Consider the following 15,854-nt stretch of genomic DNA (forward strand, 5'->3'; position numbering starts at 1 on the left):
AGTCATGTGAAATCCATAGATTAGGGCCCAATTAATTTATTTCAATTGACTGATTTCCTTATATGAACATGAAATTGTTTCATGTTGCGTTAATATTTTTGTTAAGTATACTTTACAACTACTTAGCATGTCAGCTAACCCTTCCCCTAACCCTTTTAGCTAACCCTTCCCCTAACCGTAACCATAACACTTTAACCTAACTCCTAACCTAAACCCTAGCCTATTAGCTAACGTTAGCTGCCTAGCCAACATTAGCCAGATGTTAGCTGCTTACGTTAGCTACAACAAATTGAAATTTGTAACAAAATACGTTAGGCAAATTTGTAAAATATTGTGTGAATGCCATTTATAACATATTGTACTAATTACAATTCGGGACATATCATTCTAATTTTAATTCGGAAAATGTACCAAATTGTGACTGATTTACGTACACAATAATACGAAATTCTCTGAGACCAGGTTGCAGCATCTCCTCTATCTCTCCCACGAGGCAGTTAACGATTGATCGTTACCCGTATAGAACATTCTCAGTCACTCAAAACAGCAATACTTGGCAATTTAACATACATAAAAACTACTATTCAACAATGTGGCGGACGCATGCCCAAACCATTTTTATAATAATAATAATGTCATTTTTGCCATTTTGTACCAATGAAGAAGCCAGGTAACGTTAACCCCCCCAACAGTTAACATAGCCAAGGTCAAGTCTCGTCTCTAGGCTAGGCTAATGTTTATTTGTAAATCTATTTTAGCTAAATATGACCTGTCTTTAATATTGATAGCTAAAATGAAAATTGATCTCTCTCGTTTTGCACTACATAGGCTCTTGTTGTACCTTATAATTTTGTAATTCAAAGTCCAGGTTTTCCATGGTCTTCCACACCCAAACAAGATGTCGAAAGGCAGGATCAATCGATTCAAGCGCCATCTGCGGTGAATTTTGATGTTTCTATGCACAGGGAATGTCTTCCGTTGTTTAACCCCTAGCTAGCTAGCCAACATAAAGTTAACCACCTCAATGTTTCTCATCAGACATTCTTATATTCTGCGAAGAAACGACCAGTTCTGGTTCGAAGTCACTGCGACAATCGCCTGGCCTTGTACATGGGGTGAAACATTTTGCTATTACTAGGATAGCTTTAAACTTTTTCCAACCTTGTTTAGCACAGTGGTTTTCTTGAAAATGTTCCCGCCTCATTTATCATTTCTAATAACAGGAAGTGGATCCTCATTACCAGGGCATTATTTGAAGAATCAGCCACTCCACTCGAATATAAAGGGGCTGGTGTGAGTCTGTACAAATTCCCCTCAACCCACCGATGTGTAACTTATCTCTATAATTTGTTATAGTCATGAATTTATAACAAGATTGTGCTCCTACTTTTCGATACACTATCTTTAGCTATTACTGATGTCTTGCCTCATTAATGTTTATTGAAATTCATAACAACTTCTCATATTTGTAGAAGCTTCAGGGGTCGGTGAGTTCAGCAGCTTTTGTGTTGGACAACCTTGCAATTGTGATCGACGGAAAGTTGTACTTATACTCTCTAACTAAAGGGACATGGACTCCTGCTCAAGGTTTGGAGCATATAACCATGTCCATGCACCTCAAATATCAAGTTTGAATTGAAAATAATGTGCAATGGTTTCCTAATGTCATCTTATAATTTACTTTCTGCTCATTAAAACCAATTGTTCTGCAGTGATCATCACAGATCTCTTGTTTCAGGAGTGAAATCCATGGTGTCTACTGTATCTGCACTACAGTGCTGCTTCAGCAAAGACAAGGCCTGCATGGTAAACTCCACAGCTAAATATTTTCTCTCATCAAACATGTGTTTCACTGTAGTATGTTCAACAGTTGTTTTAGACTGCTGTGAATGGCTTTGTGATGTGTTGTGTCTTGGGTTTTTTTGTCAACAGGATGTGAGCTCTTGTGTTCTGCTGTACAATCTGGGGAGTGCTCTTGACGACCAACAGGTCTACATGTCCTCGAATGGAGGCAATTCCTTTTTTAACCTCCCTATGGCCCCCAAGGCAACGGTGAGCTTGGATACTCTGTCAGTCAGTGTCATCTCAAAGTTATTTTACATTTATTTGAAGTTAACCGTAGAAATCAAACTTATGCAAAATCATTGAGGTTCATAGTCCTCAGGTCTAAGCATAAAAAGTCAGCAGCACCCCAAAAGCCAACTCTCATCACTCTCATTTCACAGGAATTTATCATAGGGGTATTCAACATGCCCACTGTGTCAAGCATCGTGGCTATGTTAGCAGACAACCAAAGAAAGGTGAGAGATTGACCACAGCCCTTTCTGAAGTCACCAAATAATCACAGACATGATCAGTGTACCAGCTGTAAAATGTGTGGTAGTTTTCTTTCCGGCACATTTCCGGAAATCGTTCGGTACAGACAGACAATCACCCCATGCGAGACCCACTGTCCAGCATCCATGTGATCCAGCCAGCAGGCATGAGAGGCCACCTCATCATCTGGTCTCCACACATGCTGCTCTACTCACCCAACCATGGTATTACAAAATCACCATCTAAGGGTCCCCTTGCATGATGCTGGAATCTTCTTGTGATATTAGTCCATTTAAAGAAAACCAGTGGGTGACCAAAGAATATTATTTAGTTTCACTGTTCTGACATGTCTTAATGTCTATTTTGGTTTTCAGGCATTGTGATTGTGCCAGTGTACATTATGGGAGAAGAGAATGCCACCCTCCCGCCTCCTAAAGTCACCATTTTACAGGTGGCAACAGGTAATATCTACTTGACATCTATGTGTGTGAGTGTGTGTGCTCACTTCTTCATGTGTCATAAATTAGACTAAAACAATGTCACGACTAAATCACTCAGATGTGTGTGTGTTGTAAATTATACTAAACCAATATGGTACCACTGAATCCTCCCTCTTGTGTATGGTTAGACGACAACGGTGCAATGGCTGTTCTCACCAGCGACGGGGTACTGTATTATGGCAGGGCTGGACTGGAGGCAACTACAGTAAGGGTAAGTATTCAGGATGTATATACTTACCGTACATACAGTATGTGATTAACATGTACTGTTCATATTAAAGGTGCTACATATAGAATGTCTCACCCATGTGGAAGCTAGATGAATTGCAACAACTAGACTGCATTCCAAACAACTCCCCCGCATCCCATTTCCCTGTAACATGGCTATTTTACTTTAATTTTCATCCATATTGAAAATATATTTCACAGCAATTTTGATGGCACAATGTTTCCTTACCCTATTCGGTTGTCAAATATAAAGTCTGCATTTTAGAATGCGATTTTGTATTGGCCCACAATCATTTTATTGTGTGAAAATAATTATGAAACACTATAATTCCACTATTACTGCAGATATGTTATGGACTCCTCCCGAGTGGCACAGTGGTCTAAGGCACTGTATCGCAGTGCTAGCTGTGCCACTAGAGATTCTGTGTTTGAGTCCAGGCTCAGTTGCAGCTTGCCGCGACCGGGAGACTCATGGGGTGGTGCACAATTGGCCCAGCGTCGTCCGGGTTAGGGCAGGGTTTGGCCAGCAGGGATGTCCTTGTCCCATTGCACACTAGCGACTCCTGTGGTGGGCTGGGCGCAGTGCACGGTCGCCAGGTGCACAGTGTTTCCTCAGACACATTGGTGCGGCTGGCTTCCGGCTTAAGTGGGCATTGTGTCAAGAAGCAGTGCAGCATGTTTGGGTTATGTTTCGGAGGACGCATGGCTCTCGACCTTCGCCTCTCCCGAGTCTGTACGGGAGTTGCAGCGATGAGACAAGACTGTAACTACCACTTGGATACCACAAAATTGGGGAGAAAACAGGCAAAAAAATGTTTTGGGTAAAATACATTTATATGTTATGGACATTTTCTGAAATTACAATTCTAAAATTCTACATGTAGCTTTTTTAAGATTAGTAGAGAATGGAAATGTGTCTTTATGCTCACAACCCAACCCCCCAAGACACAATGGGTCAGCCGCAGTGCAGCCCCTCTGGAGCAATTCTAGCAGGTTAAGTGCCTTGCTCAAGGGCACAACAACAGCCAATGGTATCTAGGTGATCCCAGCAACCCTCCGGTTGCTTGCTCACTCCGCACCAGATTTTACAGAGCTGGGATTCAAACGGGCATTTCCCCGGTTGCTGGGCCGCTTGGCTACCTACCACCCCCACAGGCTACCTGCCACCCTCACAATGTTGTGCAACTGCTTTCATTTAGTGCAACTCAATTGCAACTGCTTCAAGTTCTGAAATCCCTTTAGTGGTAGTGAGATCTTCTGAGTCCTGACCAGTGTTGTCATACATACTGTATACACTGTAGGACTGTATATTACACATGTATTATAGGGTGTCCAATCCAAAACACATCTTTTGATCAATGGGTAAAATAATGCTAAATATGCTAATTGTGTAGATACTCCTCTAAGAAAACCAATGCTCCAAACCTATGTCTCTATCATTATAAGTTCAAAAGTTATTGCAGTTTTTAGCCTTGTAGGATTGCCAGAAGTATAGTGATTAAATCAATGGAGGCCAGAGAAAAAAAGTGGCTAAAAATCAGGGAAATTCCATTGCGTCAGCTAGACTGGATGCTGTGCTAGAATTACAGCTAACTGACAGGCTCACAGTTGACCTCGTCGTCTTTCTTCTCAAATCCGGAGGACATAAAACAATATAGAGGTAAGATATATATAGATTTTGAGACATGACGTGTAGTATGGTCATAAATACAAGCAATACACGCTTTTCATATTAATGCAAAATGTCTCTTATTTTTTTAAATAAATCTGTAAAAAACGAGCGTATCTTTGTGAAATGTCAACAGAGCACTGAGTGTACCGCAAGATCTTTATTTTTAAAGCCTTTTACATTTAATTCAGCTTGTTTTATGCTAATTTTGCTTTTTGCGACCCACGGAAACAACTTTGCAGACGTGTATTAGGTTTCGAAATCTGACTTTTTGGATATAATGTTAATGATATGTTAGAGAAAGACCCCACTTAACGAGTCAGAACATGAAGATTCATATTTGTCTTTGTAAAAATGTATTTTATAACATAAGGAAGTGACATTTCATGACCAAAGCACATTTTCACCCACACTGGGCAGCGTGGGTGATCTCCTTATGTATTATTGTGCAAAATGATATCTATGGTCTTGACTGGATAGATAAGTCCACTGTCAGTAACAGAGAGCTGTCCTGTATTATAATCTATTGTACTATCCTGTGTCTGCCTGCCTGTTTCAGTTTGCGTCTGTCATTGACCTGTCCAAGGACAACCTGATGCTGTTCAGTGACTATGGGGACCTGATGATGATCCAAGCCCGTGAGGACCTGCTGCTTATAGGGGTGGACTTTGACCATAAGGTTATCATTGTCCAGCAGGAGCTAACACGTACCACACCACCCGTTCAGTCCTGCCCAGTGAGTGAAGACAAACTACATGACAAATGACGCATCACATTCTCTATGTAGAGAGACAAAACAAATGTCAAATCTGCAAATTACACCCTATTCCCCAACATACAGTACCAGAGATCTTTCTTCCGTAGATACCCCTGGGCGGGCTGTCTAAGCCTTTTTTGGGGGGGAGTCCTAAGTCCAAACTGGGAAAAATGAATTGAAATACATTTTTGGGATGGAAAAACACCTTCAGTGTAAACTTAAACGACTTAAACCAAATATAAAGTATGTAGAAAAGATAATGGGCCTATATATTTTTTTAAATAATATGATCTTTGAGAACTAATAATCACCACGATAAAAGCTAAACAGTCAGGGGAATTGAGAATTCCAAAAACAATTAATTTAACAGTAAAGATTTTGTTATTAAGTTCGAGCAACAGAACACAGCATTAGCCATGTCAAAATGCATAGAATACCTGGATATTAGCTTTAAAACTGCAAAATGTTGTCTTTGCTCCATGGCAAAATGTGTACAATTGCAGGAAATTAACTTTAAAACAGATTTTTTGTTAGATCTCAGATCCATGGAGAAAAGCAAAAATTGTTATAAAACACCCCCACCCCAGCAAAATGGGGATCTCAAAAATGTTATCCAAAATTCGGCAGCAGCTACCGTTCCCATTGCCACGCCCTCTGCCACCCCTCCGATCCAGAAAAAAAACCTGGTTACATTACCAGCAAACTATTTTAATCAGATTAAAGATACTTTACAAAAACTAGATTACTTCTTAGATTACTTTTCAATTAAGAAAGGATGTTTGAGATAAAAAAATATATAGAGATTATGACAGCCTTAGCCATAGCAAAGTGCATAGAATTACAGGAAATTAGGTAAACAACATATATATTTTGCTCAGCTCCATGGCATAGTATGTAGCATCATAGGAAATTTGTTTTAAAATTGCAAGGTATCACTATAGAGCCGGGTTCGATCCCGGGCTGTGTCGCAGCCGGCGCGACCGGGAGACCCATGAGGCGGCACACAATTGGCCCAGCGTCGTCCGGGGGAGGGTTTGGCTGGCTGGGATGTTCTTGTCCCATTGTGCTCTAGCGACTCGTTATGGTTATGGTGGCCTGGTGCATGCACGCTGACTTCGGTCGCCAGCTGTACGGTGTTTCCTCTGACACATTGGTGCGGCTAGTTTCCGGGTTAAGCGAGCAGTGTGTCAGGAAGCAATGAATATTAAGGCTATACGCACTACATGTTACACACATAGGCTCTTGTTTCGGAGGACGCATGGCTCTCGATCTTTGCCTCTCTCGGGTCCGTACAGGAGTTGCAGCAATAGGACAAGACTGTAACTACCAATTGGATATCACGAAAAAAGGGGTACCAAAAAATATATAGAACTTTTCTCAGCTCCATGGATAAACGTGTAGAATTGCAGGAAATTGATGGGCCGACCGCACCGATAGCCACGCCCACCACCTAAACCCCTTTTTAATCCAGAAAAAAACATGCGTACATAGAGAATAATGTGTCATCTGAGACGTAGGCATTATTCTCTTCTCACTCCAGGTGGAGCAGTTCCACAGCACGTTTGCAGGGGAGCTCTTCTACATCGACATGGGCAGCACCGTCCACCTGTCTGCTGTCTACATCCCATCACCTCTTTGCAAATTCTTCCCCCTGGTAAGAGGTTCATAAACTTCTGAGACAGCTCCATAGCACCAGGCTGTACTAAATTCTACAGGGACTTCAGGTTACGGGAAAAAAGAAAGTATGGGAAACTGTAAAAATATCTGAACATTATGAAGTGGATATGAACACACACGTACTCATTTACATGCTCGCTTACACATACAGACTTATACACACACACACACCTGATCTCGCTCTCTTCTCTCAATCTCTCTATTTTCTCTTCTCTCCCTCTATTGTCAAGAAATGTTTTATAATTTAATGTGTTTATTGTTTGTCTATCTTTTTATCTATTTGTCTACAAGTTTATATATGTTTACAACAAGCAAGGGGAATATATCAGAATAGGTGCATTGGGGAATAATAAGGTATTGTATGGAATACATTTATACTGTAGTGAAGCAGTCTCTAGAGTAATGCAAGGTCTCTTTCATGATCATGTGAAACGTCAATTGCTATGGAAATGCTGGGATGTGTCTCTCAATTATGTTAAAGGTAATTATGATGCAACTGTGACGGTGATACGATATGGATTACAATTATCATCATGAATATTAAGGCTATACGCACTACATGTTACACACATAGACACTCAACCATGCACATTGACAGAGTTATTATTTACTTGGACATCACACATTATAGTCTTACTCTTATACAGACATTGTACACACTCTCAATAAATCACATGCAATATCATACACATCAACCTACTCAGATTTTCTACACACATAATATCTTGTCTCAATTTTCTAACATGTGTGGCATTGGCTCACAGCCAAACAGGCAAGGGAATAAAACAAATATTGCTAGAACCTATTTCTTGAATTCTAAATATCAGACATTTGAAAGCTCTAGTTCTGACCGTCATAATACCTCTGTAACTTTAGAAGCACTAATTATGGTCAATTTAGACTGAGAATAGTATCTAGTTATGATAAGGGGTGAAATAAGTATAGCCAGTTATAATTGTAATGATTTAGCAGATTATAAAAAAAGATCAGTCTTTACATGGCTAAAAGAAAAGGAATATAGCATATACTGTTTACAGGAAACTCACTCTACATCCTTAGATGAAGTTACGTGGAAAAAGGAATGGGGTGGTGAATTTTTTTCTGTCATGGACAAAGGAACTCAAAAGGTGTGATGATATTAATTAACAAAAATTTCAATCTGAATGTGAAAATAGTCAATAATGATGCGCAAGGAAGGTGAATCCTTTTGAATATGAAAGTGGACAAAAAGAGATTTGGCTCTTTAATCTATATGGTCCAAATCAGGATGATCCACACTTCTTTGAAAACATTTATAACAATTTATTGAACTTACAGGCAACAAATGATCAAATCATTATGGTAGGAGACTATAACACACTGTTAAATACTTCAATGGACTGTAAATGTAATCACTCTACAAACTATCATCACCGTGCCCTTAAGGAAATCACGAATATTATAGACACATTAAAAATAGTGGGTATTGGGAGACAAAAAAAAACCTTACCTAGTGAGATATACATGGAGGAGACTTGATCAAGCTAGTCGTCTTGACTACTTTCTTGTCTCTTTCTCTCTCTCTCTCCCGGGTGGCGCAGTGGTTAAGGGCACTGTACTGCAGCGCCAGCTGTGCCACCAGAGACTCTGGGTTCGTGCCCAGGCTATGTCGTAACCGGCCGCGACCGGGAGGTCCATGGGGCGACGCACAATTGGCCTAGCGTCGTCTGGGTTAGGGAGGGTTTGGCCGGTAGGGATATCCTTGTCTCATCAACCTTTGTCTCTCCCGAGCCCGTACGGGAGTTGTAGCGAAGATAGTAGCTACTAACAATTGGATACCACAAAATTGGGAGAAAAAGGGGTAAAAAAAAAAAAAAAAAAAAAGTTTTAATAGGAGATAGAATGCGATCGGATCATCATCTAATTGGCATTCACATAACTCTCATAGATTTTCCACGTGGACGGGGATATTAGAAATGTAATCAAAGTTTACTGGAGGACAACTTATTTTGGACAAAATAATTTATAACTTAATTTTTCCATTATAATATAGGTTCAGCAAATCCCCTTATTGTTTGGGATACCTTTAAATGTTCAATTCAATATTCATCAATAATAAACATGTAAAAAGCAGTTTCTTGCTAAAGAGACAAGACTAACAAGGGAAATCCATGAACTAATAGTACAAGTAGACAGCAATAAAAACGGTACTACAGAGATACAAAATAAGTTAGAAGAAAAAAAAGAACCTGAGGAACTTATTCAAGAACGATCTAATGTAATCTATTACAAAAATAAAGCAAACTGGGTGGAATATGGAGAAAAACACAACATTTTTCCGGAATCTCCAGTACAGGAACACTAACAAAAATTATTTGCAGAAACTCGTTACTGAAGACGGAGGTGTAAAATAGTAAATAACGGCTACTTCTCAGAGAGTTTTGAATTGTCAAGAGGAGTTAAACAAGAGTGTCCGCTGTCACCATATCTATTCATTATCGAAATGCTAGCTATTAAAATCAGATCCAATAACAACATTAGAAGATTAGAAATCCAATGCATTAAAACAAAGGTGTCCATGTATGCCGATGACTCAAGTTTTATATTATGTCCGCAAGCTAGATCCCTGCAATATCTCATTGAAGATCTAGATAACCTTTCTGTGAACAATGTTACGTATTGGATCTTTAAAAAATACAACTTTTACATTACCCTGCAGTTTACCTATAAAATGGGCAGATGGTGAAGTAGACATACTTGGTATTCATATCACAAAATATATAAATAAGCTCTCCACAATGAATTTCAATAGAAAACCTGTAAACATTGACAAGATCCTGCAACCATGGATAGGTAAATACCTGTCTATTTTTGGAAAAATTGCCCTGATTGACTCCTTAGTCATATCTCAGTTTACTCACTTACTTATGGCGCTGCCTACTCCTGATGATTCGTTTTTCAAATAATTTGATCAAAAATATTTAGCTTTATCTGGGACGCTAAACCGGATAAAATAAAACGTGCCTATCTATATAATGAATATGAATTGGGTGGGTTGAGATTTTAAATATAAAAGCCCTAAACCTCTCTAAAAGCTTCACTTATTCAAAAGGTTTACTTGAACCCTAAATGGTAGATTACTTTGAAAAGGTCATCCATTGTTTAAAAATTGCTTTTTTGCGTTTCTCATTTTCGATTAATTGAAAATGATACTTTTTTCAAAGTATCTCACTTTTTCAAACAAGCATTGCAGAGCTGGCTACAGTTTCAATTTCATCCCCCTGAAAAGATAAAACAAATATTACAACAGATATTATGGCTGAACTCAAATGTGCTGGTTGATAAAATACCTGTATTTATGAGAGATGTTTGGAAAGGGTATTTTGTTCTTAAATTATAATGTAAATTGGAATTTACGTCCTTCATGGAGTTATCAGAATTGTACGGAAAGGTCTACTCAATCCAAGAGTTACAACCAATTTTTTACAGCATTCCCCCCAAAATGAAGGAGGCAGGTGGCAGCGGGAGGAGGTACGGAACTGGTCTGTCTGCCCATTATAAAGGATCAAAACAGGCGGAGGAATAAAAATAGCATAAATAGGAAAGTATACCCGTTTCATTTATAATAGTTGGGAAGAGATTTTTGATGTACCGATTCCATGGTACAGGGTGTGTGAGTTGATATATAAAACAATGCAAGATTCAAGACATTGTGCTTTTCATCTAAAATTAGTATAAGGAATTCTTGCCACCAACAAAATGTTGAATATTTGGGGCATAAAATCATCGAAGGTCTGCAAAGTTTGTTGTGAGGATACAGAATCAATAGACCATTTATTTTGGTATTGCCCTCAGGTAGCCTGTTTCTGGTCTCAGGTTCAGGAATGGCTGAAAATGCATAGCATTGATCTAAAAATTGACCCTAAAAATAGTACTGTTAGGAGATCTGGAGAGCCCGGGTCAGTCAATTACTAATATACTAATACTCTTAGTAGAAGTATTTATCTTCAACTCGCAATCTCTGGATTCTATTCAATTGGATAGATTGAAATTGTACGTTAAACATCACAGCATAGTTGAAAGATATGTGTTGCGTAGAAACCCGATGTGGTCGTAGCAGAGATAGATGGGATGGGCTGAGGGAAACTGAGGGTTGGGATGTGGAATTGGAGACAACTGGGAGTGGAGTTGCTGTGCGGGAGATAGAATGATGATCAAAGATGAAAGTATATAAAATAAAGTCAAAGTAAAACATAATAAAAAGTAAGTTTGAATGACACTGAGGGGCAGTGTTTTTACAGCTAATGCCGGATTTGCCCTGAGGCTGATGCTGTGCAGGTGTTTGTACACGTACATATACACACACTCTCATTCAAATAAACGCATACAAGAACACACACATACAGTGGGGAGAACAAGTATTTGATACACTGCCAATTTTGCAGGTTTTCCTACTTACAAAGCATGTAGAGGTCTGTAATTTTTATCATAGGTACACTTCAACTGTGAGAGACGGAATCTAAAACAAAAATCCAGAAAATCACATTGTATGATTTTTAAGTAATTAATTTTCATTCTAATAGTGCCAGACATGCACACAAACATATACAGTTGGCATTGCTGTTCTGATTTTAGTTGTCCTTGTTTTAAATTATTATTATTTATTTTTTTGCATTGTTGTTTGCTGTTTTCTTCTGTCTTTTTCTTTTTTCTCTTTTCTCTTTAGTTCATTATCTTGGTTGTTGGTGCATTGGGGGTTCTTGGGGGTGGGGAATGGAATAAATAAAAAATTTACCTGGTGGGATTTTTTTTGGGGGGGGGGGGATCTTGCAGGGTTCGGGTTCACGTTTTTTGGCCTGGTGGGAGTTCTGTCAAGGTGCTCTTGAGCAGGGCATTCACTCTGGATGCTTCTGTGTGTCGCTCTGAATGGGAGTGTTGGATGACTGGTATGATGTAGTTGTTGCGCGGCTTCACTGCAAGTATATTGTTTTGTTATATTGTTATGTTTTGGATATTACATTTTTTTAAATAAAAAAAATCTAACTTCACCGTGGATTTCCCAGTATTCTGGTCCCAGATCTGTGCTACTGTTGTCATGCAAATACAATGAATGAATCTGAACTGTGTCCTTGTTCTCCTCTTGTGTGTGACCAGGTGACAGTTACAGAGTCTAAGCTTCTGTCCTTAGAGGAGAAGTGTGTAGAGGACGGCATTACTACGGAGGGCACCAAGAAATACCGCCTGGTACAACTGAATCACTAGACCAGGGGTGTCACACTCATTTTGCCCTGGGGGCCACATTCTGTCTTCAAAGAGGTCTGGAGGGCTGCACTGAAAATGTGTTATATTTCCTCGCTATCAAAATTGGCAAAATATTGTCCTCTATCAATCATTTTTGGAATTTCCTATGCTCCCTGACTGTCTAGCTTTCAATTCGGTGCTGGACACAGTTTTATATGGTGCTGGACACAGTATAAAATGTGGCACAGGCGGTGGGGGGGAGTGTTTCCATTTCTAACATACTGTATTTTGAATGGCAGGACATTGAACTGAAGCAGTTGTTCTTTATGGAGGCAGCAGACGGAACCCTGAAGCCAAGGTAAGAATGCATTCTCAAATGTTCAGTAGATGGCAAATTGGCAAGGAGTTTTAGCTGGTGAGGACAGTGGTCTCTCCAGCAGAGGACAGTGGTCTCTCCAGCAGAGGGTGCTGTTTGTTCCTGTTGCTGACGTGTAGTGTTTTCTCTGGGTCAGTTCCAGTCTACGTAAAGGCAGCCTCTCCACAGTGGCAGTAGACCTGATGGGAAGAAACGTGTCCTGCAAAGACTTCAACCCCCTGGTCAGAAACACAGCCCTCTAACAGTCACAACAATGTGTATGAGTTAACATCAAAGGGACATGTTAGTTTGTCCTCACGGTTTACAGAAAAGGCTATGGCCCTCCAGTGTGGCATTACGTACCTACTATTATATTAACATTGTTTGTTGTTCTTTTTCCCGTTTTAGAAAGCTCACATTCTCATTGGATGCCCTCCTGGAAAGCATACCCGAGTTCTTAAGTGAGGGATAAATCATGCCGTATTCCCTATTTTCAAAACATTTCTGAAATATTCTACTGTAAGATCTGAGTGTCCAAACTCATTGGTTCTTTATTTCATTATTGTTTTTGCCACAGGGACATAACCACTTGCACTAAAGGCACGTTCACTCAAGAGCAGCTTCAGGACAACTTCTCTTACGTCATCCCCAAGTAGGTTCTGCGGACGGGGCTGTGACACACAGAGCACTGATGGATCTAGATTTTAGACTATCATGGTTCATAGAAATGTTTAATCAACATATGATCTGTTCTATAAAAATATGCTTGTAATGCCAAAGTAGAGTATTGTACTTTATCATTCGTGGAACATAAAAGGTAGATTCAGCTAAATAACGTTGCCACGAGCAGCAGCGCAGATATTGCGATGAGCAAGATGCAAGACTTTGCTCCCACATGTTCACACACAGTATCTGCGCATGTGCATGCGTTCGCGTCACGCTGTTAGAGCATTGGAGGTATGGGACCAAAACAGTGGGGGAGTTTAGCATTGCGCTTAGTTGTTGCGGAAATTGACCCCTTATGCTGTTTACTTGGGTGCACCTACGTCATATCGCTGAGTCTACCTTTAAGCCTTGCCCCAAGTAAGGTATCACAGAGTTCTAAGAAGGATATTATTATATATTATATATATTTGTGTCATGTCAGTTAAAACGACTAGTATTCCTCTCATTATCCTCTTCCTCCTTCATCTCCTTCTCTGAGAGCTGTGTATGACCCTCAGCACCTGTTCCGGCCTGGCTCTGCCTCCAGTGACCTGCACATCTCCTACAGCATCACAGACTACTTCTGCCCCTTACTGGTCTATCACGACACCCCCTGGATACCCTCCCTGGAGCTGTGAGTGACCCACAAAACCCACAAAATACACACATGGGCAACCCCTTAACAGCTGTTACTGAAGAACGTTCAGTGTAAGAAACCTGTCGTCTCTGTGAAGTGGAGTTCAGACAGATCCTTGATATAACTACATGACACACACACAAAGACCATAGAACATCATGGCACTCCATCACAGAGCAACAATGCCAGTGCCAACCCACCACACAGCCTTTTCTAGAACAGGTGAACATGGCATGCATAACTACCAGTACCTCCAAACTCGCCCTGACCCTTTGCAGCTGGAACGGTAATGAGTTTGTGGAGCAGGTGAGCGCTGACTTTGTGATGTTCGAAGTGAACGGCATGTATAACTACCAGTACCTCCAGTCGGTCGAGGATGCCAAGTGCGTCTCCCAGCCCCAGAACTGGACCTCTCTGCTGAGCCAGCAGAAATATCAACCTAACCCAAACACTGCCTGGACCAGGAATGTATGTACACATTCTATAACAATTCAATTGAATTCATACTTTATCACCAGTCAATAATGGTTGATAGGAATTTGTTAACACAGCACTGTAGACTAGAGGCTCCTTGCACTGTAACCATAATCATATAGCCTGTATCCTGAGGGAGGAACTTGTCTAGCTCTATTTACCACAATGTAATTGAATATTCCTCCAACATATTCATAAACTTATCAAATGTCGATACATTATCCTTGTCCTCTCATTAAGATTGCATACATTCATCCCTCTGCTTGATTTGTACCTGGCTACCGAGCATAATTTCTCAGTGGGGTTTATCTTTCTCCTCTTCATGGTTAAGAATTATAAGAGCTGCAAGGATTCTGATGGTCCGCCCCTCACTGACCCAGAAGCCCAGTATCAGGTCCTCAATATGGGCACAAGAAACAGAGTCTTGTTTCCCAACTACAACGGGATGTACGTGTTCAGAGTCATAGTGGTGGATCCTAGCTACAGGTCAGTGTGGACTAGGAGGGTAAACAGCCTCTTTCAGGAGGGCGTTTAGTTACCAGGCTGTATAGCACATCAACTGAAGGTTGAACACGGTAGTTGAATACTTTCATATCATTTTGGAAAAGACCCATTATACATAGCCAGTATACTATTTGTATGCCATACATATTCTATAGTACACATTAAAACTGTATTGTCATTGATCTTGTAATATTTCTGATGATATTGACTGTCTCTGTGTTTCTGCAGCTACTGCATGCTGACCACTACGTTCAGTGTGTATGTGTATGGGGCGTTCCCTCCTCACCCTCTGCCCTCTTGTGTGGCACTGGGCATCTTCCTGGCCATCTTTGTGGTCCTGCTGCTCATCGGCTTTTTCTTAAGCAAGCGGAATTACAAAAAATAGGATGGACACACAAACACATACATACACACACACACACACTCACAATACATCCCAAAACAGGAAATGCATGGGTTGACAGTGCGATCCTGGTTCTATGAAATCACAAGGTTGAACACCTGTCTCTGTTTAGATGTTTGTTGTCAGGCACCAGGGTCCCACTCAAAAGTCTTGTTGTCATTGTTCATGGATGAACACCTCTGTGTGTTGACACTTAGGGAAAACACACGCATGTCCTCTGTGCAGAGTGAAATGAATGTGATGAGCTGTTCAGGATGTTCTCTGCCAGTCACTGATCCCTGTCTTGCCTTTTGTCATGTTTTTAATTGATTTTCTTTATTTTGATATATTCCTTGTTTTGTTTGATGAAAATGCAACGTTTTGAGAAATAAAGAAAAATGTTTTTAGTCATTATTTCATCATAGTGTAG

General features: G+C 40.2%; 1 protein-coding gene across 5 annotated transcripts; it reads left to right on the top strand.

The window, feature by feature from the left end:
• Nucleotides 1-225: 225 nt before the first annotated feature.
• On the top strand, nt 226-15,843 carry LOC109868989 (cation channel sperm-associated protein subunit delta). 5 transcript variants are annotated; one of them, XM_020458790.2, is made up of 22 exons: nt 226-670; nt 864-939; nt 1,039-1,115; nt 1,224-1,293; nt 1,473-1,587; nt 1,739-1,806; nt 1,933-2,052; nt 2,226-2,300; nt 2,384-2,540; nt 2,691-2,777; nt 2,945-3,027; nt 5,273-5,449; nt 7,011-7,124; nt 12,281-12,370; nt 12,667-12,725; nt 12,880-12,964; nt 13,131-13,183; nt 13,300-13,374; nt 13,927-14,061; nt 14,343-14,532; nt 14,870-15,024; nt 15,271-15,843. In XM_020458790.2, exons 1-22 carry the CDS (start codon nt 591-593, stop codon nt 15,425-15,427), a joined length of 2,298 nt encoding a protein of 765 aa, XP_020314379.1. In that variant the 5' UTR covers nt 226-590; the 3' UTR covers nt 15,428-15,843. The 5 variants fall into 5 exon arrangements, 4 of the variants coding, with proteins under 4 accessions (XP_020314379.1, XP_020314380.1, XP_020314381.1 ...); XM_020458791.2 differs by having other exon boundaries at nt 466-670; nt 869-939; XR_004205220.1 differs by having other exon boundaries at nt 490-670; nt 13,946-14,061.
• Nucleotides 15,844-15,854: the final 11 nt, after the last annotated feature.

This window comes from Oncorhynchus kisutch, linkage group LG24 (genome assembly GCF_002021735.2).
Source record: "Oncorhynchus kisutch isolate 150728-3 linkage group LG24, Okis_V2, whole genome shotgun sequence".
Lineage (NCBI taxonomy): Eukaryota > Metazoa > Chordata > Actinopteri > Salmoniformes > Salmonidae > Oncorhynchus > Oncorhynchus kisutch.

What these genes read in the sequence shown, in the direction of transcription:
- LOC109868989 (XM_020458790.2), top strand. Translation starts at nt 591, where the DNA reads ATGTGGCGGACGCATGCCCAAACCATTTTTATAATAATAATAATGTCA. An exon ending in CTATGGCCCCCAAGGCAACG is followed by an intron (nt 2,053 to 2,225) that starts GTGAGCTTGGAT and finishes CTCATTTCACAG; the next exon opens with GAATTTATCATAGGGGTATT. An exon ending in GTGGTGGATCCTAGCTACAG is followed by an intron (nt 15,025 to 15,270) that starts GTCAGTGTGGAC and finishes GTGTTTCTGCAG; the next exon opens with CTACTGCATGCTGACCACTA.